The sequence below is a fragment of the Budorcas taxicolor genome, chromosome 15 (genome assembly GCF_023091745.1).
Source record: "Budorcas taxicolor isolate Tak-1 chromosome 15, Takin1.1, whole genome shotgun sequence".
Taxonomy (NCBI): domain Eukaryota; kingdom Metazoa; phylum Chordata; class Mammalia; order Artiodactyla; family Bovidae; genus Budorcas; species Budorcas taxicolor.
The window spans coordinates 31,534,926-31,555,427 of NC_068924.1; the positions used below are offsets into that span (position 1 = coordinate 31,534,926).

General features: G+C 50.2%; 1 protein-coding gene across 1 annotated transcript in view; it reads left to right on the forward strand.

The window, feature by feature from the left end:
• The window catches only part of SORL1 (sortilin related receptor 1), a 162,350-nt gene that overhangs the window by 15,947 nt on the left and 125,901 nt on the right, over positions 1 to 20,502 (forward strand). The window contains exons 2-5 of the mRNA XM_052652557.1: positions 1,759 to 1,875; positions 8,867 to 8,992; positions 17,041 to 17,202; positions 18,840 to 18,907. Of these exons, the coding sequence (XP_052508517.1) occupies positions 1,759 to 1,875; positions 8,867 to 8,992; positions 17,041 to 17,202; positions 18,840 to 18,907 (473 nt within the window). The remainder of the gene's footprint in view (positions 1 to 1,758; positions 1,876 to 8,866; positions 8,993 to 17,040; positions 17,203 to 18,839; positions 18,908 to 20,502) is intronic.

Genomic DNA, 20,502 nt, shown 5'->3' on the forward strand with positions numbered 1-20,502 from the left:
TTAAACGTTTACACCAGCTCTCAGAATTTTTCTGAGTATGGTCATTAGTTGGCTGTTCCTACCCGAAAGGGGTGAAATGGTGTGCCAGCATGCCAGCCCTTGAACTATCCATCAGTGATGGGGGAAATGGGAAAAATAAGAGGAATGGAGTTAGCGTTCCATAAAGCAAAGCCTCTCGTAAAAAAACTGCTCTTGGTTCTGAGAGTCTGTCTGTCCTCAGTTTTCAGTGTTAAAATGTCCTTGCTTTGAACTATGACAGTGATTCTAGATGGTAGCTGTGTTGCTTGGGTGAGGGGTGGCCACATAACAGGTGAGTCCCAGGAGCTCAGTGGGGTGAATGCATTTCGTGATTAGGAGAGGTTCAAGATGAGCAGAGGAACTTCTCCAAGGGGATTCGGGCTCCTTCTGTCCTATGGCCCCATTCTTCTCTGGGACTCTGGGGTCCTAAGTGCATTCTGCCAGTAGGGAGTGAAAACGGGGCCGTGTGGGCGCCATGCCCCATTGTAAGCCCTGGGGAACAGTCTGCTGTGTCCTCAGGAGATCCAGAGACCAGCCAGCCATGCCCTTGGCACAGTGGCTGTTTTGTTTTGTCTTTACCTGGCTAAATAGAGGTGGCTAACCAGCCCTCTACTGGCCTGCCTAGTTCATCTGCATTTTACTGGTTTATAAGATCCAGAAGCCTGGAAACTACTATTTGCAATAAGCCAAAGGTCATTTCTGTGGAGTCCTGGAAAATATTTCCTTACTTGGAATACTTCATAACTGACTGAATATAGCTGATGTTTTTCCTTTCTTCTTCCTTATTACAAGCTAAGCATAAGCAACATCACCTGTAGGCCAGAGAGAACCAGTCTAGACAGGGGTTGGTAAGCATGTGGTCTTTCTGGCTTGTGCCCCTCTTTTAAATGAGGAAGGTGCTTCAGTGTTTTGGTTTCAAATCTGACAAGTGCATGTCCCATGTGTGGAGTAAGGATAAGAGAAACCAGAGGTTGATTTCACAAAGGACAAAAATAACCCAAGTAATTAGTTATGCCAATGAGAGCCTGAGAAGATGATATTTTTTTTTGCAGTCTGGCTAATACCAAATAGCAGAGGACTAGTGTTTCTTCTTTGGGAAGTGAATCTGGCAGAGTCAGCAGAGGGGGAAACACAGGCCATCCTGGCCCCATGCTCCAGGTGTAAGCATCGTAGGCATTTCTGAGTTAGAGTTGTGGAGAGAGAGTCTTGCTTTATTATTATTATTGGTTTTTTCCTTTTCTTTATTGGCCATGCCGTGTGGCTTGCAGGATCTTAGGTCCCTGACCAGGGATTGAATCTGTACCCCTTGCTGTGGAAGCATGGAGTCTGAACCATTGTTTTTGTATTTGTTCAATCACTAGGTCATGTCCAACTCTTTGTGACCCTGTGGACTGCAGCACGCCAGGCTTCCCTGTCCTCTGCCATCTCCTGCAGTTTGCTCAGACTCATGTCCTTAGAGTCGGTGATGCCATTCAACCATCTCGTCCTCTATTGTCCCTTCTCCTCCTGCCTTCCATCTTTCCCAGCATCAGGGTCTTTTCCAGTGAGTTGGCTCTTTGCGTCAGGTGGCCAAAGTATTGAAGCGTCAACTTCAGCATCAGTCCTTCCAGTGAATACTCAGGGTTGATCTCCTTTAGGAGTGACTGTTTGGACCACCAGGGAAGTCCTGAGAGTCTTAGAATGGTGATGGCCGTCACTCATCCTGGGTCCTAATTCCTGTATTGGTTTGATCTCTTTCAGGTTAGTCTCAATGATTCCCACAATCAGATGGTGGTCCACTGGGCCGGCGAGAAGAGCAACGTCATCGTGGCCTTGGCCCGGGACAGCCTGGCGCTGGCAAAGCCCAAGAGCAGTGACGTGAGTATTGTTGTTGCTCTGGCGGTCCCTCTAAGGTGCCAGGGCGCCTGTTTTTCCTCCACTGGGGTTATTATCCTGCCAGGCAAAATATCGAGTAATTGAGGAATCGGGAAAATCGTATATAACCCTTACTTGCTGAACACAGGGTGCTGCACTCAGGGTTGCAGTGAGACCCATGTGATGTGTGGTGACTTTTGTGCAATGGTAGAGTGTGCTCGGGGGCTTCCCACGTGGCTCAGCAGTAAGAGTCTGCCTGCCCATGCAGGAGACCTGGGTTTGATCCCTTGATGGGGAAGATCTCCTGGAGAAGGAGATGCAACCACTTCAGTATTCTTGCCTGGAGAATCCCACGCACAGAGGAGCCTGGGGGCTACAGTCCATGGGGTCACAAAGAGTCAAATACGACTTAGCAACTAAACAACAACAACAGCAAGGGTGTGATCTGGATCATGCCTCTGCTCAGCAGAATGCCAGAAGTGTGTTCCTGGGCAAAGCTGCCCATCGGCAACCGAGCCCAGTGGAATCGAACTGGTCTTTCCTTGTGCTGATTTCTGCTAACTTGTTACAGTTGGGCGAGTCCTTCAATCTGAATTGCTCATCCTCTTAATTTCCGCAGTTGGCTCTTTACGATGTTTAATTGTCTAGATGCTTTGAAGAGTTTAGGCCAAGGATCACACACTCAAAGACCTGTGATAGGGGCCTCGTAGGTAAGGGTCAGGGGTGAAGCTGCCCCCAGGCTTACACCACCTGTTACCTCTGAGAGGAAGAAGGATCTCTCCTGTTATTCTTGAAGTCTACAGCCTTCTGGGACATTATTTTGTTCTCCCACTTTTTAGAGAGATGCAGGTTCAAGAAACAGTCTCCTGTATTGATTTGAACATGGTGCGTGGTGATGGATGCTTGTCTCAGTTTATGAGAGACTCTGGAAAGTGGGAGGGACTTTGAGCTTCTGGGTGTTATTATCAGCTCTCAGCTCTGGTTGCCATGCGGCTGGATCTGATTTTTCAAGAGAAATTCAGAGGTGAGGTTTTTTTTTCTTTTTTTTTTTTTCAGAGGTGGGGATTTTTACGAGAAACTGCTGAGTCTTACAAGTTGGCAGCTGACGGATAGTTTTTATAAACCCTGTGTGGGCCAAGTAAAACATATACGAGGACCAGAGTGAGCCCTTGGGTCCCCAGTGTGTAGCCCCTGCTCCAGACACCCCTTCCCCCCGCACCACTTGTGGGGAAGAGAAACAGGGCCTGCCTCAGGTCAGGGTCTGATGTGGTCACAGGGTGAGGCTGTGGACAGAAAAGCCCACTGTGGAGCTTGGTCACTCTGCACTCGGGCCAGAGAAAAACCCCTGAAGAGTTTGCTAGCCCTGCCCCATCAGCCCAGTGGACACGTTTGTAATTCTGGGGCCTGGATTTGGTCTCTGAGGGGCCCCTTGCTCTGTGTCTACCATCTGGGTTTGATGTGCTCCAGGGTCGGGGACCAGAGGTGCCCCAGGGACTGTTTTCTAGTGGGTAAAATAGGGGCAGCCACAGATGGAGAGGGCAGACGAAGGCCTGGCATAACGATGTGTAACTTGGCTCAGGGTGGGTGCCCAACAGTGGTAGTGGGAAACCACTGCAGCTGACAGCTGGTCTGGGTGCAGTGATGTGGGGCAGGGCTGAGCTTGTTCGGGGCTGTGAGGTTGGCCCAGTTATAGATTCGAGCAGGGTTGGCAAGCACAGACGGCAGTGTGTCGATGACAGCTGGCCCGAGAGAGTTTTAGCCCACTGTGTTCAGCACTGTCACCGTCTAGCGGCATCTCTTTTAAGCACAGGCGGCAGCTCTCTGCCCTACTGTGTTGAGAAATCCTCCTTAGGGTATTTATTTTAAGAATTCTTTGTCCAGATGGTATTTCTGTTAAGACAGGTAAAGACCTATCTTTCCACTGGTTTGCTGGACAAACAGGAGCCCAGAGGCATTCAGTGATTTGCATGGGGTCCCTTGGCATGTGTGTGGGAGGGTTGGGGCTACGACCTGATCGTGTACTCAGTGTGTGAGAATGTAATATAGCCAGGGTGACCAGCATTGGCTTTAGCCCTGAAAGACCTACATCCTGGGACCCTCCTCAGTCATGGATGAACCAGGAAGAATGGTCACCCTACATACATTGACAATCCATCCAAACCTAATGGAGAAGGAAATGTCAACCCACTCAGTGTCCTTGCCTGGGAAATCCCACGGACAGAGGGAGCCTCAAGGGCTACAGTCCATGGCGTTGCAAAAGAGTCGGACACGACTTAGTGTCAACAACATCCGAACCTGTGTCTCCCTCTGCCTAAGAATTTGGGTGATTCTTACTAAGGACTGATGGAACTTTTGAAACAAGAACCTATTCTGGAATGAAGTATACGCTAAGATTAAGTGGGAAGGAAACTTCATGCTTGGAGATAGTAAATCTGGATGGCAGAGATTTCTCTCATCAGTATATCAGCTGCGTTAAAGAACTGGCAGATGAAACTGAGATGGTCTGATGTGAAAAGCTAATTCAAAAATAAATTCTGACTCAGAGGCAGGAGTAGGTGGTGCCAGAGTAGTAACAATCTAAATTTTCTCTGAAGACTGGAAGCATGGTTTCCAGGGCCCCATCAGCATCCAGAAGGTAAAGGAATACAGATCAGGAGCTGTGCGCGTGTTGGAGAATGGCCAACTCATACATATTCAGCGTATAAACAAGGGATGACCTGGAAGTTGGAATCCCAGAAGATTTGCTTTTAAGCAGGAAAAAACAAAATAATAACCTGGTGAACTTGTGGCCAGTGATTCTGTGAAGCACGGCTCCTACAGGACCCTTCTTTTTCTGTGTTAAGTCTGGAGATGAAAGAAAACTGAAAGTGTTGTTTTTCTTGATTGTCCCTGCCTCTCATTTCTGCATTTTTCTGACCTATTTTATCAAATACCCACCAGTTGCCACATAATTTGACCAAAGAAGTTTCCAGAGATATTGTCCACTAGAAGATTGGAATCACGCAGTGCAGGCATCAGGAATGGTGGGGATCACTGCCCTTGTACCCAGAGTTGTGGGCGTTGCAGTTGCTGCCTCTGGGGACTGGCCGGGGAGCAGGGCCTTCACTTGCCAACAGCGCGGAACTTGGTAGCCTATGGGAGCCAGTGTCTAGCTGAGCCCCAGCTCTGAGAACTGAGCGCGTGGGTTTGAATCCTGGCTCTACCATTCACCAGCTGTCTGACCTTCAGCCAAACCCTTCACTTCCCCTTGGTTTTCTCATCCATCAATGAGAAATCTTGTGATTTCATCCTTGTGACATCTTGCTCCCCAAAGGGTGGTATGCTGATCGGCAGCATGGGGATTTTCTGGAGGGTGCTTGGAAATGCAGAATCTCAATTCTCACCCTGGGACTTCCTGAATCTGGGGTTTGCATTTTGAGCTGTGTCCTGCGGGGTGATTTGTAGGCATGTTTGAGAAGCACTGGTGTCAAGCACTTAGAATGGCACCAGACATGGAGATGTTTTCTGGATGTTTTAACCCTTCTTCCCCTCCTCTTCCCTTTTCCGCTCTTCTCCTCCTCCTTCTTATTATATAGTTTTGATGTACAGGAGAAATAATTTAAAAACGTTCACCTCAAAGGACCATCTTAATAGGTAAGACTCATTTAACTAGCAACTTTTGGCAGTTTAGAAACTAGTTATGGAATTGAGAGATACAGACTACTATATATGAAATAAAAAAAGCCACAAAGGTATAGTGTCCAGTGCACGGAAATGTAGCCATTATTTTGTAATAACTTTACATGGAATATAATCTATAAAAATATGGAATCACTATGTTGTCCACCTGAAACTAATATAATACTGTAGATCAACTATACTTCAATTGGAAAAGAAAAAACCCCTCCTTGCTTTAATTTTTAGGGAATTGTGTCCTCTCAAAGCCAGAGAGGATGAATTAGGGCAGAAACCTGTGTCTGGATGCAAAACAAACTACAGAAGCACAAGGTGAGTGAGCCTCGGCAGTTTGCCCTACAACACCTGGAGCTCATTGTGGGCAGTGAGCCAGGCAGCAGCCTCGGTCTGCCACGAGGAAAAGACCCCCCGACCCAGAATGTACCAACGGGGGTGCAGTGTGGATGCTACGAGGCCATCAACCTGCTTGGTCTTCTTATCCGAACAACTGGCAGAGGTCCTTCCAGGGTCCTTCTCCTGGGAGGAAGGCAGATAGCTGTGCGTGGCCCCGAGCTTGCATTTGCCCTATTGATTCATTGATCAAATAGGAACGAAAATTGTGAGAATAGGATCAAAATACCGTGCTGGAATTGTTTAGCCTGGAGAAAGGAAGGTTGATGAGCAGTTTGAGAGCTGCAGGCATAGCAAGGACCCTCATGTTCCCAGTCATAACTTCTGTTTAGTATAAGCCCAAAGCGATAGGGTTTGCTTACAGACAAGAATGTTAAGGAGGGGCTTTTTGGTCGGAGGGTGGTTGCCCCTCTACCACCAGTGAGAGGTGTGTTGGGGAATCCAGGGAAAGCCCTGTGTTTCGTTCAAGGTGGTATTTCTCCCTCCATCCAGCATTCCTTCCACTGCCTGGGCTGTAGCTTTGGTGCTTTTCTTCCTGTTGAGCAGAGAGACAGAGGAGGATATTCACCCAGAAGGCTGACTTGTGAGCCTGGAAAGTCAGCGGGGCTTGGGCTGGGAGGAACCTGTCCTGGTTTTGTCACTTTCAAGCAGCTTGACCTTGGCCTCGTGGTTCATTTCTTGGAGTCTTAGATTCTGTTTTCTCTTATATAAGGAAGTAGTCATTCTCTTGGTCACTTAAGGATCCATTCATCTCACTCTTGTTCATTTATGGAGCACGTGTGTTTACTCATGCTGTGGTTTATAATGACGCTTATTTATTCCAGAAGTTTTCCCTGTGCACCTGCTATGTTCCAGGTCCATGGAGGGCAGGAAAGAGACTCATTCAACAGGGTTTTTAAAGATGCAGAGAGATGACGTATACAAAAGAGTGTGCCTGTGTGCATGCTCAGTGGCTTCAGGTGCGTCTGACTCTTTGCAACCGCATGAACTGTAGACTGTTAGGCTCCTGTGTGCATGGGATTCTCCAGGAATAATACTGGAGTGGGCTGCCATGCCCTCCTCCAGGCGATCTTGACCCAGGGATCAAATCTGCGTTCCCTTTTGCATTGCAGGTGGATTCTTTACCCACTGAGCCACCTAGGAAGCTCATACAAAAGAGTATTGTTACTGAAAAATGCTGCCCTGATATGAACTTATTATTACACTGGTTTCTCTGAGAAGGTGACTCAGAGTGGATTTTCCATTTAGGGGATGCTGGGGCTAGAAGTGGCCTGAGCTCCCTTTTGGAGAAGCCATCAGTTTGCTCCATGTGACTTTGAGTGTCGGAAGAGACCGTTCTTTCTGTTCTTGGCCTGGAGGGTGGAAGTGAGAAAGCACTACTTTCTTCCAACCTCTCAGGTGATCTGTGAGCTCTCAAGCTGCTGACTTTCAGAAGCTGTTTTTGCGGCAGCCCCTTACTGTGTGTTTAGTAGCTGGGATCATGTGCTGTGTTTAAGCGTGTGTGTTTGTAACAGGGATTCTTCAGATACCGGCAGAGACTCTTTCTGTGCTTTTCCAACCTCGACATCTAATAAATATTAATGACCCACGTGTGTGCTCAATTTTCTTTGCACAAACCTCATGTTGTTCATTGTTTACGGGGGTCATTGTTCGCAAGCAGTGACGTGTTCACATCCTCGTGGTGTGAAGGGCTGTGTCTTTGTATGCCTGGTGTCTAGCACGGGACCTGGCTCATGTGAAGCCCTCGGAATGTGTTGCTGCTGAAGTCAACGGGATTCATCCCGAGGTCCCATTCCTTCCTGGGCCTCACCTGTCCTTTATCTTTAATGCTTTCCCCAGTTCTAAGTCAAGTGTTGTTAGTATTATCTTCATCTGTCAGGCTCCTTTTTAACCCACTGATTATATTAATTTCATGGTGAATGGGGTAGGGAAGTCCAGGGTCCGAATATCTGACAGCTTCCATTTCTTCCATCCGTTTCTGGAGGTGGGACGGCCATCAGGTTTCTGGCTTTAGAGGCAGGCAGCCTGGGTCAGGATGCCGCACTGCTGCTTACTTCGTTACTTTGGCAAGTGACTCATCAGCCCCTGTTGCCCTGTCTATAAGATGGTTTTAATAATTGCGGTTGCTGTGTAGGGTGGGGGCGAGAGCTCTCTGAGCTCATCATGCGAAGAGGGTGGCGCACGAGTTACCCTTCTGTGTCATACCTGTGGTTACTGTGAAGCCGGAAATGTGGAAGCAGCAGAGAAATAAATACCATTGGCACCTGCACAGACCTGGCTGCTATTCCCCTAAACTCAGAGTCAGTCCCCTGCGTTACAGGGTCAGAAGACATGGACGCTGGAGCAGGGTTCTGGGACGTGCATGCAGCCTCCATGCATGTTTTTAGTCACTTAGTACTGCCCTCTTTTTTTTTTTTTTATTTGTACCTCTGGGGCTACTCTGAAAACCTAAGAGGGTTGTTTTTTTTTTTTTTTTTTTTAAACTCTTCTGGAATGCTGTAAGGACAAAACTTCCCAGCAGAGGGATGAGAATTAGATTACCTTTTGGGGACATTTCAACAGATGGCAAAACAAATTCTCAATCCCTTCCCCTCAGTCAACCACATTCTCCGGTCTGGGCCTCTGGATGTAATTTGTTAAAACACTCAGCCTGGCCGTGGTGAGGAGCTTATCATGGTTTCTGTCCACACGTCTCCCCTCCAGGGAATCATCGTGGCCTCAGAAAAGAGGCCACCAGCTCGGGGACAGACGCAGAGGTCGACTGCTGCTTCTCTGTGGGTTGTCTTCACGTCTGTGATTTCGTGGTATCGGGGACCCGTCAGGACCTGCATGCAGGATGCCGGGGGGGCGCATTTGCAGGCGGAGATGGAGCCGCCCTCCTGCCGCATCTCTCGCTGATCCTTTTCTTCCTTCTCGCCTTCTCCTCCAGGTGTACGTGTCCTACGACTACGGAAGGTCATTCAAGAGAATCTCAGAGAAGCTGAACTTCGGCGAGGGGAACAGCAGCGAAGCTGTGATCGCCCAGTTCTACCACAGCCCTGCGGACAACAAGCGTGTAAGGATGTCACCCCCTGTGACTGTGTAGGGCTGGCTGGCTAGAGGCGGCTGGGAGGCGGGGCTCTTGGGGCATCTTTGCAGCGTGGCTGCTGTCTGAGGGCTGTTTCTCTGCTCACCTGGGAGTCGGTGACAGAAAGTCACTCTCAGGGCGGGACTGTGCATAATCAAGCAGGCTGGGTTCCTGGCCAGGCACGATTTCTAGACAAACAAAGGCAGGTTAAAGCACAGAAAATCTGCCAGCTGCCAAACAAATTGCCTGACTCATAGGTGGCAAAAACCCGGATCCACCGGGACTTGCACTGAGGTCTAATCTAGGTCTTCCAGGGCGGCTGCCAAAGTCTTGGTTTTATGGGCATCACTAGTGTGTGCACACACGTGTGTTTGTGTATGTGCACTGCCTTCCCTCCCACCTATACTGGGTCTAGAAAGGAAAACCAGGGCAGCTGATACTGCTGGTGCTCCTGACTTGCTTTCCCAGCTGGCTGGCCCGGGGCTGTGGTCCTACAGTGGTAGCTGGGCAATTTGGTTTGGAGGAAGCCTTGACTTGAGATTGCTTTGGGCCCCAGGAAGGAAGAGGGGTGTGTGTGCAGGGGTCAGGCAGCCTTCTGGTTAGGTAGCTTTAGCTCGCAGGCTTGTCTGTGGTTGCTTTCTTCCCCACTCTAGTGATCCCCACTCATTCCCAGGATACGGTGGATGGCTGCTTCAAAGGATACTGAAAAACTAGCTCCTTAGCAGCAAAAGTGCAGGAGTGGGTAGCTGCTGCTTTTTGTTCATCCATGAAGAAAGGAGAGTGAGAAATCCACAGGGTCCTCTGACCAGGTCCCCTGCCCCCCTCCTCTACACACCCCCCACCTCCCCCTCAGCGCTGGCTTCTCAGGTTGCCTGTGGTCTGTGAGCAGGGACTGTATTCAAAATATTTAGCCACTGGAAGGGCACTGACCAATCAGAACAGACTGGATCTGAAGGGAGCTGGGTCCTGAAGGCCACCCTGCTGAGCCAGGCATTAACCTTTCAGTTGCTGGATTGTGGGCAGGTCCTGGGGAAGGGGCAAGGCCACTGGGACTTTAGACGGGGCCTCTCATGGGTTTAAATGGGCTGTTTACTAACAGAAGCAATTGTGTTTTTATTTAATTTCTTTTTTAAATTGAATTTTAGTCGATTTACAGTGTTTGTTGTGCCAGTCTCAACTGTACAGCAAGAAGCAATTGTATTTTAATTATTTTATTTAAAAAATTGAAGTATAGTTGATTTACAGTGTTGTGTTAATCTCTGCTGTATAGCAGGAAGCAATATTTTTTTTAAAGATTTTTTTTGATATGGCTCATTTTTAAAGTCTTTGTTGAATTTGGTTGTAATATTGCTTCTGTTTTCTGTTTTTGGTTTCTTGGCTACGGGGCATGTGGGATCTTAACTCCCTGACCAGGGATCAAACCCACAACTCCTGCACTGGAAGTATGGAGTCTTAACCACTGGACCTCCAAGGAAGTCATAGCAGTTTTTTTTTTTTTTTTTAAACCACTTGAATAGTTATTACTGGTACCCTCTAGTTGAGATCAGCCTTGCCTGCTGATCCTTGCGTTGCAGGCAGGTTCTTTACCATCTTAGCCACCCAGGGAAGCCCCCTGCAAGATAATCTCAAAGCTGAGGGGCAGTTAGGACAGATGCCCCTCTAACCTGACTCCAGGGTGGCAGAGCATCCTGGAGAAGAGCACAGAAGGGTGTTGAAGGGAGCTGGCTCCCTGTGCCCTGCCCCACTGCACTGGGGCCAGGCAGGCCGGGGGCTGCGGATTCCCAGTACCTTGAGTGATTGAGGAGCCCTGCCCCAGGGTCCAGCTCCCTTCCCTGGCTGCATCTCCTGTGGATCCATCTGTGTGCCCCCCGCCTCACAAGAATCATACAACCCTTGGGATAGGTTGTATGTATCTAGTAGTTATTACTATTGTTATTATTATACATTGTCCCAAAGTTGTTTTTGTTTAGTCACTAAGTCGTGTCTCTTTGTGACCTCATGGACTGTAGCCCACCAGGCTCCTCGGTCCACAGGATTTCCCAGGCAAGAGTACTGGAGCGGGTTGCCATTTCCTTCTCCAGGGGATCTTCCTGGACCAGGGATTGAACCTGTGTCTCCTGCACTGGCAGGCGGATTCTTTTACCACTGAACCACCAGGGAAGTGTTAGTGTGTATTAGTTGCTCAGTCGTGTTCGACTCCTTGTGACCCCATGGACTGTAGCCCACCAGGCTCCTCTGTCCATGGAACTCTCCAGGCAAGAAGACTGGAGTGGGTTGCCATTTCCTTCTCGAGGGGATTTTCCTGACTCAGGGATTGAACCCAGGTCTCCCACATTGCAGGCAGACTCTTTACCATCTGAGCCGCCAGGGAAGCTGTGTCCCAAAATTAACTCTTGCTGCAGTCGTGGCCTTGAAGCTGCCTAGTTATCCCCATAGAGTCTCTGTTTTCAGCCCTATCTCATGCCCTCGTCACCTCAGCCGCAGGGCACAGCTGTCTGTGAGCAGGCTTGTCTCCCTTCCTGCTTGTCTCAGGTTGTGGTGAGCAACCTGCTAAGTCCACCCATCGGAAGAGTCAGAACACAGGAAAGATTGTGGGCTTGCGGGGTGGGGTGTCGGGGTTAGTGCAGGAAGAGGATCTGGGGCCTTTGGAGCAGAAGGAGCAGGGCAGAGCTCAGGGCCTTGGGGCGAGACAGGAGGAGAACCGGGGGATGGTTGCAGTGAAGGAGCTCCACGGGCTGCGGGTGAGGTGCTAGCAGTGGGCCTGCGACCTCAGAGCTGTCCCCTGAAGGGCAGGGCTGCTCAGACTTCTGGGGCTGAGCCGGGGATGGTTTGGAGTTGGTGCAGAGGGCTGCCTCCTTGGAGGACTTGTTGGCGGTTGGACCTGTGGCCTGGAGCAGGCTCAGTGAGGTTAGGCATGGGGTTCCTGATTGCCCAGAGGAGGCTGTTACCCCTCCTCGGACCTCTCAGGGAGGAAGTGACTCTAACTGTGCTGATGACTTCACTTACTTTTGCCTTTGTGCCTTGGAAGGCAGATCGCCCCCTCCAGACCTGCCCCTTCCTGAGAAACATCACCCAGGTCTAAGTGCTTTGCTCCCCCCACTCCAACCCCCGAAAGGTGCTAGGTCCTGGCAAGTCACCTGTTCACAAATGTTTTCACTGTGGCTGCCACCGAGGGCAATTGAAACTGGTTGAAATGACTGTTAACAGCTGCTAGGAAAGGTCAAGATGTCACGAAAGGGAACACGAAAGTCTGGTGGGGGTGTGTGGCCTGCGGAAGGGGAAAGATGGTGTTGCTTTAGGCAAATGGAGCGGCTGTGGGGTCATGTGAGAGTTTGGGTCTATTTTCAAACCGGCCCGCCATCCTACTTCCTTCTTCGTGGTCCCATGTGCTGACGCCTGGACCAACGTGTGCCTCTGACCACCTGGCAGTTCCACCAGCTTCTGGAGGAACCCGAGACCAGTCAGCAGTGGCCAGACGTGTCTGGGCTCTTTTAAGGTCACTGGACGTGCAGTCGGGTTTCTCAGCCTCCACTGATGCGAGAGCTGGTCCTGTCTTTATCCAGAGGGTGGTCCTGGGGGAGAGTGTGAACTGTGCTGTCTCTTTCCCTTGGTTCCCACCTCCTGGGGGTATGTCCCTTCATGCCTCCTCTGACTGTGCTCTTGGTTTCTCCACTCAGAACCAGAGAGAGTCACTTATGCTGACACAGAGATGAATTCTGTACTGTCTTTTGTTTTATTTCTGAGGTCTTTGTATTTCAGGAGGAAATGTAGCTTTAAGCTAAAGGATGAAGCACCTCTGGAACATTAAGTGATTGCAGACAGACCAGGAGGTGAGAATGCTCCTGAAGTTGCCCAGCTCAGGAAGCACTTGCCTAGTAGGTCAACTCTGCTGGCCAATCCATGGGGTCACCTGAGCAGACCTGAAAGCCAGGCAGTCCCAGGACTGAAAGCAGAGTGGGATGTTCTGTGCACACATGATAAGGTTACTTCACAGTAGGAGGCACATGTGCCTAAGGGCAGAATGGAAGCTGCTGTTCACTAGAGCTGGGGATCGAGTGAGGTGGGACCAGAGACGTGAAGGCTTCGCGGGTGCTCGGGATTAGGCCTGGAGCCTCAGAGATGGGCACAGTTTCTGTAGCTGGAGCAGGGCTGGTGGGAGCTCTTGGGGAGGAGAAGGGCATGGGCAGAGGCTTCAGGATGCCAAATATGGTTTCCCTGCAGGTGAGGAGGGGAGAGTTTGCACTGAATGGCTTTGTGATGTCATTGGGGTCCCATCTGAAGAGGGAGCAGCTTGCCTTCTGCCTGGAGGACTGGAGGGAGCCGTGGAGTGGTCCGGGGTGGGGAGTTACTGTGAATACTATCTCTTCTGAACATGTGTCTGCCGACAGCTGCAGGATGGTCTGGACGGGCAAGAGTAGAGAAGGGTCAGCAAGGGAGCCCATGACTAGCCTAGGCATGAAGTTGCCTAGTCATCCGACCAAACCGAGGATCACCCTCTAAGTGTCTCACTCCCTGCTGGTCCTGGAAGCCAGGAGGATGAATAACACCCAGTGCCGACCCCCAGTTTCCTCGGAGTGTCTAGTGGGGCCGCAGGCCACACTAGGAGTCCTGGGAAGAGAGAGGAAGGCACTCATGGTGAAAAACATTTTAGAGGAAAGCATAAGAGGGTGGGCGACTGCTTGAGAGGGAGGGCCAGAGGAAGGCAGTGGGAAAGAAGCCTCGGGTGCGTGCTGGGACTGTGCAAGGGGTCACGTGGACCGGACGTGGGATGTGTGGAGGGAGAAGTGGGTTTTGGGGGAAGGCGGCAAAGAATTTGGTGTTGGACAGAGTGGAGTATTTGGCACATCCGGATGGAGGTGCTGAGAAGGTACAAGAAGGACCTGAAATAGACTCTTCCGGGAGATGTCAGGGTGGAGGTGGGGATTTGAGGGTCTCGGAAAGCATGCTTTTGGAGGCAGTGGCAGAAGCTTTGTGGGAGGATGAACCGTAAACCAAGGTCGTAGCCAAGGATGGAGGGAGTCAAGGAGGTCACCCAAGGGCAAGGAGCCGAAGACGACAGGAGCTGGCGAGAGAGAAGCAGAGACAGATGGGCAGGGGTGGGGTGTGGAGCGTTGATGAGGCAGTATCCAGAAGGCAAGAGGGTTTCCAGGGCAGCCTGAGAGTGGAGTAAGAGAGGAGGTGCATCACTGCCCCTAGCAGTCCAGGCTGAGACCTATGGGTTCAATTTGGGAAGCCTGCCTTTAAAAAAAATTTATTTATTTTTAATTGAAGGATAATTGCTTTACAGTATTGTGTCGGTTTCTGCCATGCATCAACATGAATTAACCATGGGTATATGTGTATGTCCAGGCTTCCCCAGTGGCTCAGCGGTAAAGAAGCCGCCTGCAATGCAGGAGCCGCAGGTTTGATCCCTGGGTTGGGAAGATCCCCTGGAGGAGGGCACAGCAGCCCACTCCAGTGTTCTTGCCTGGAGAACCCCACAGAGGAGCCTGGCAGGCTACAGTCACGGAGAGTCGGAAACGACTGAAGCGACTTAGCACACACACGAATACATATGTCCCCTCTCTCTCGAACCTCTGCCACCTCCCTCCCCATCCCACCCCTGTAGGTTGGTACAGAGCCTTGGTTTGAGCTCCCTGAGTCCTGCAGCAAATTCCCGTTGGCCGTCTGTTTTACATATGGTAGCGTAAGAGAATCCCAGGGAGGGAGGAGCCTGGTGGGCTGCCGTCTATGGGGCCGCGCAGTCGGACACGACTGAAGTGACTTAGCAGCAGCAGCAGCGTACCTGTTTCCATGCTGCGCTCTCCATTCATCTCACCTTCTTCTTCTTCCGCCCCATCTGTTTCCAGAAGTCTGTTCTCTATGTCTGTGTCTCCACTGCTGCCCTGACCGTAGGTCTACTGGTACCATATTTCTAGATTCCATATATACGTGTTAGTATACGATGCTTGTTCTTCTCTTTCTGAGGTCCTTCACTCTGTATAACAGGCTCTAGGTTGTTGGAAGGAGAGTGGTGAGGATTGATGAACCAGCCGGACACTGATGTGTGTGCTGCTGCCCCCTAGTCATCTCAGGGGGCTGACCGCTCTCAGCATCCATGTCCTCCTTAGTAAGAGAGGAAATAACACTCTCATGGCCTGGAGGTGCTGTGGGCACTCTGAGGGTGAAAGGAGGCAAGGTGTGCGAACGTTCAGCCTGCTTCCTGGTACAGACCCAGTGCCCTTGACAAACTGGAGCTGTTATGAACATCGTGACCAGGCGTGTGACTGCCAGGTCTTCAGATGTGAAACTGCAAGCAGCCTTTTGATGGGTGCTTCTGGAGAAAACTTTTGAAACTGAGAGAACACTCCCTCCCCCAGTAACCAAGGCGGTTTCTGAGCAGGAAGATGGGCTATGTCATTTCTAGCAGGGGGGGACACTTCTATACCTCAAATTATGATGGTCCTTTTAGGGTCATCATTGTTTTTTATCACTGTGCTTTTGATGCGGATAGTTTCTGCTCTCACAGCGTTTATTATCCTTTAGAGTGAGGTTTAATTAGGCTTCTTCAGAGTCTGGAGTTTGACATTAGATGCTGTGGAGGAGACAACACATAAAACAGATGCCCGGGGAGTTTTCAGCCTGGATGTGGGGAGCAAGCGGGAGGGAACAGGAGCCGGAACCTATGGCAGCCACGTGCAGACAAGCGCGGCGTGTTCCTGCAGGCTGGGGCTCTTGAGTGCTGAACGGGTTCTGAGCTGAAGCAGGGTCTGGAGCAGGTGGGCTCCACTAGGGAGCGAGTCCTTGGCCTGATTCCCGTGCATCGTTGATTTCTGGGATGTCCCTGGCTGGCTGGCCGGTAGTGGTGGCGCTGGGTCCCTTGGCTCTAGGTTTGGTTCAGAGTCGGCCTTGGAGCCGCGCTGTGCTCCTGAGAGCGGGGCTGCCCTCCAGCCGCGCGCGCGCATGTGTGTGTGTGTGTGTGTGTGTGCGCGCACGCACGCACACGCAGGCCCAGCCACCTTCCGGGGCGGCCAGCCTCATTCCCTGACGTTCCCCTTGGGGCCTCAAGACTGTCGTCATGCCAGTGCTGTGTTTCCCCTCCTCTTTGGTTCTCCAGGTCAAACTGCCCTGGCCGCGGCGTGTTCCTTCCCTGTGGGAGTCTTGCCTGCACTATGAGGCCTAAATCTTACGTGGAGTTACGTCCTGTTCCCCAAACCGCAGCTCATCTGTGGCCTGTGCTGTCTCAGGACTCTGTCTTTGGTTTCTCAGTTACTCTCATTTCCCCTTGAACTGGAGCTGGCTATGGGCATGGCTCTCTCCCACATCAGGCTGGAAGGTGCTTAAGAGGAAGCATCATCTGTTTTCTCTGGGGTACCTCCGGCATCTGGTCCGTGGGGAATATTCGGGGCACATTTCTTCAGTGGAATTGCTTTGGTCCTTTCCCCTAGAGAACTCTTTAGGCTGGCGGTCCCTTTCCAGCCAGACATGTTCAGAGTCGCTCACCCATGTCGCAGCAAAATAAGCTGAGCCCCTGCTCGCCCACTGGTCCGCAGGGTGGGTCTGCCAGCCCGAGTGCAGCTGAGTCCTCAGAGCTGCCCTGTCACCTGGCACCGAGGCACGACGGGGAAGCTCAGCTTCCTGGGTGGGCGTGATGTCGGGTATCCTTCCGGAAAGGCCTGTCAGAGTATGCACGGATGGTGAGCAGGCCGGTCCACGTGTAGCCAGTCTGGAGAGCAACCCTCTGACCAAGACTGGTGACCCCGCTGAAGAGTGAGAAAGGCCAAGTCGCTGGAAAGAAAGGATGGAAAGGCTTGATTAGCTTTATTACCTGGATAAACAGGAGCACCGTCTGGGTTCACTTTGGCCTGTTCACACCCTTCCTTTGCCAAACCTTGTGTTGTGTACACCAGAGTCTCTTCACTGGCAGCAGATGGCAAGAAAGCCACATTCAAGGGCACCACCCCGGCCCTTGCTTGCATGGGGACTCAAACTGGGTTGAGGAGGGGGCATCAGAGGCCTGGCCAGGCCTGCTCTGAGCCCCTCTCCTTTCCTTGCAGTACATTTTCACAGATGCTTATGCTCAGTACCTCTGGACCACGTTCGACTTCTGCAACACCATCCAAGGCTTCTCTATCCCATTCCGGGCAGCCGACCTCCTCCTGCACAGCAAGGCCTCCAACCTTCTCCTGGGCTTTGACAGGTCTCACCCCAACAAGCAGGTAAGAGAGCTTCGGGAATGCAGTCAGGTAGTGCTTCCAGAGGTTTCTATTCTGCCCGGGTGGTTCGCCTGTCCTTTGGGTGACCTGTGCAGCTACCATTTCACTTCCCACGGCTACAGAAAAATATATCCCCCTGGAGCTCTTGGTTTGCGTCCCGGCCAGGGAGTGACACCCCTCAGTGGCCCTGTTAGTTATACATCAGGCCCTTCTCACTGCTCGGGCAAGTCTTTTAGTCCTGGGCATAGATTGGGGCTCTGGAATGGGATCAGAGAGCTAGGTAGAGAAGGCTGATGGCAGTTCTGCTGGGACCTCTTGTTGAATTTCTGTTCTGTCTTTCCCATCCTCGGCCTTCAGCATACTGCCCACGCCTGTCATTTAGTTGATGATGTTGTTGTTTAGTCGCTAAATTTGTCTGACCCTTTTCCAACCCCATGGACTATAGCCCGCCAGGGTTCTTTGTCCAGACAATAATACTGAAGTGGGTTGCCATTTCCTTTTCCAGCAGTTCTTCCTGGATCAGGGATCGAACCCACGTCTCCTGCATTGCAGGCAGAGTCTTTACCACTGAGCTGCCAGGGAAACACTTATTTGATGTTACCATTAACTTAAATATTCTCCCTGTGTGTGTGTGGGCACACACATATGCGTGTAATATAAACGTGTGCATTTTCCTCCTTTAAGCAAGTTTGAAGGAAAGGTGAGAGATGAGAAGAGAGCCCAGGTAAGTTTCTGTCTCAAGGTTGAAACTTCCCATGTCAAGAGTATTGATCTGGCATAATTCTGTGAAACCTGTCAGTCCTGTGGGATTGGGTTCACAGTGAGCTTCAAATGGCTGTGCTCAGAGGAACCTTGGAACGATTCTGTTTGTTTGCAGGTTTTAACCAAAACATGACCTGTTTAATCTTCACTTGCCGTAGGAAGTAACCCAAGCTTGGGCTGGGCTGGTTTACCAGTATAGGTGGATGATTGTTCTTTTCGGCCTCCTGTTTCTCACTCCCTGGTCCCCAGGACCACAGGAACCCTCAGTTTTTGTCTTTGGAAGTCGAGGGGCTTTTGCAGAGATGGGCAAGTCAATTTCTGGCCACACCCTGTGTACTCAGGTGACTCCCTTTGGTGCTCTGATTCTGCCCTGAGCCAAAGTCCTTTCCATTCAGCTCTCATCGCTGTGGCCTGCGTGGGTTTTTAAAGACATTGTTTCTCAGATGAGAAGTACTGGGTTTAATCTTTTTGCTTTAACCGCCACTTGACGATCTTAAGTAACATGTAGGATTGGCCAAAAAGTTCATTCAGGTTTTTCTGTAAGCTGGCACCAAAAACCCAAATGAACTTTTTGGCCAAGCCAGTATAATTTCTGATAATCTGTAAAAGGAGGAGAAGCCACGTTTGTTTTTCCTTCCTTCCGATACGAAGGCATTGAGACCTTAGTGACTGTGGAGAAGAGCACAGAGGTGATCTATCCTGTCCTCCCCACCCTTGCTGGCACGTGGGTAACCGAGCTGGCCAAGGTGATCTTGCCTGTCTTCACAGGTGGCATATTGTGAAGGGTGGGGTTTCCATGGTGTGTACTGGCCAGGCCATTCAGGGATCGTATGTTGTGCCTCTTGCATCCTGACCACTTGTCGCTTTGGTCTTTGCAGCTATGGAAATCAGATGACTTTGGCCAGACTTGGATCATGATTCAGGAACATGTGAAGTCTGTTTCTTGGTAAGTCATGCCATCTAAAAAATTAGAATTATATAGTTTCTTTGCTTCAGCTTCTCGCTCCTCCATGCGGGGCGAATCTGCCCTTCTCCAAACAAGGTGAAGTGTCTGGTTCAGGAAATACACATTCCAGGCCCAAGAATTAGAACTGCAAGTGTAACAGGCTCACCATAGGGGTGAGGAAGGAACGTAACTTGTGGGAGGAGTGACAGAACCTTTGCATTTTCCAGTCCATCAGGGAATCCAGGGGACTCTTGAAGCTCTTGCATGTATTATAATTTCTAAAATACCTTCATTTTTAGAGCATCATATCAGAAGTCGGGGTTTTTCTCTAAAACTCATTTGTTCATTCATAACATTTTTTGAATGTCTGCTGAATACAAAGCATGCCAGATGCTTTAGGGAGTAAGAAGCTGAATAATTGATAGATATAGTTATTAAGGAGATTGCAGTTTAGGAGAAAAGGAAAGACCTTTTGTGCATATTAACACACATCATGAAAGAAACACAAAGTCCCACAGACACAGCACAAGAAGACAGAGGTGGGTCATCGTCCTTCCAGATGGACCACAGACAGCTCTACAGAGGAGGTTACCGTTGATCCAGGATGTGCTCACCAGGTAGGGCATGGCTGTGCAGGACAGGAATTCCAGACGGGATCAGAATGGCTCATAGCAGAGATGAGCACTGTGGTGCTTGGGCAGAGAACTCTGAATCTTATCCTTGGACAGTGTATTTGGTGAAGTTCAGAAAAGGATGTTGGTATCAGAACCTGCAGGGCTTGAGAAAGGAATTTGGACTGAATTCTGAAAGCAGTGGGGAGCCTTTGTCAATTTTTGAGAAGGAAAGTGAAATTAACATGACTACCCTTTAAGAAGCAGTTTTTTCTGGTTTTAGTCACTTCTAATCTTTTACTATTACCGAGATGGTGTATATAATCTTTTTTTTTTTAAAAGGTTTTGTTTGTTTGTTTGTTTTGTTGTTTTTTGATTTTTTTTTTTTTTTGGCCGTGCTATGCAGCCTGCGGGATCATAGCTCCCTGACTAGGAATTGAACCTGCCCCCTTGGCAGTGAAAGCATGAAGTCTTAACCAGTAGACCATCCTATATAGGGAGCTCCCTGTAGTCTTCAATTTGTGCATATGCAGACGAATGTGTAGAACAGATTCCCAGGAGTGGACTTGGAGGGTCTGTGAGGAAAGTCAAGCCACTCACACCTGGTAAACTTGTTACCTCTTGATCTTCGCTGCCCCTAATCGGCTCCACTCGTATGGTCTTCTCCATTTCCCCTTTTCACTTTCTAGGTGCTCAGGTCAAAAACTAAGTCATCCCGGATTCTCTGTTGTTTCCTGCTTCACGTTCAGTCCATCAGGAAAGCCTGTTGCTCTGCCTTGAGTATATATGCAAGACCCGCTCCCCAGCTACTGCTTTCCTCCAGACCACTGCTGTCACTCGCTGGTCATCCAGCTGGACTTCCTGCTGCTGCTTTTGTCCTTCTAACATTCTCAGAGCATGGCCATGTTAGAAACAGGTCAGATCAGGGGACTTCCCTGGTGGTCCAGTGGGTAAGGATTCATCTTGCAACACAGGGGAAGTGGG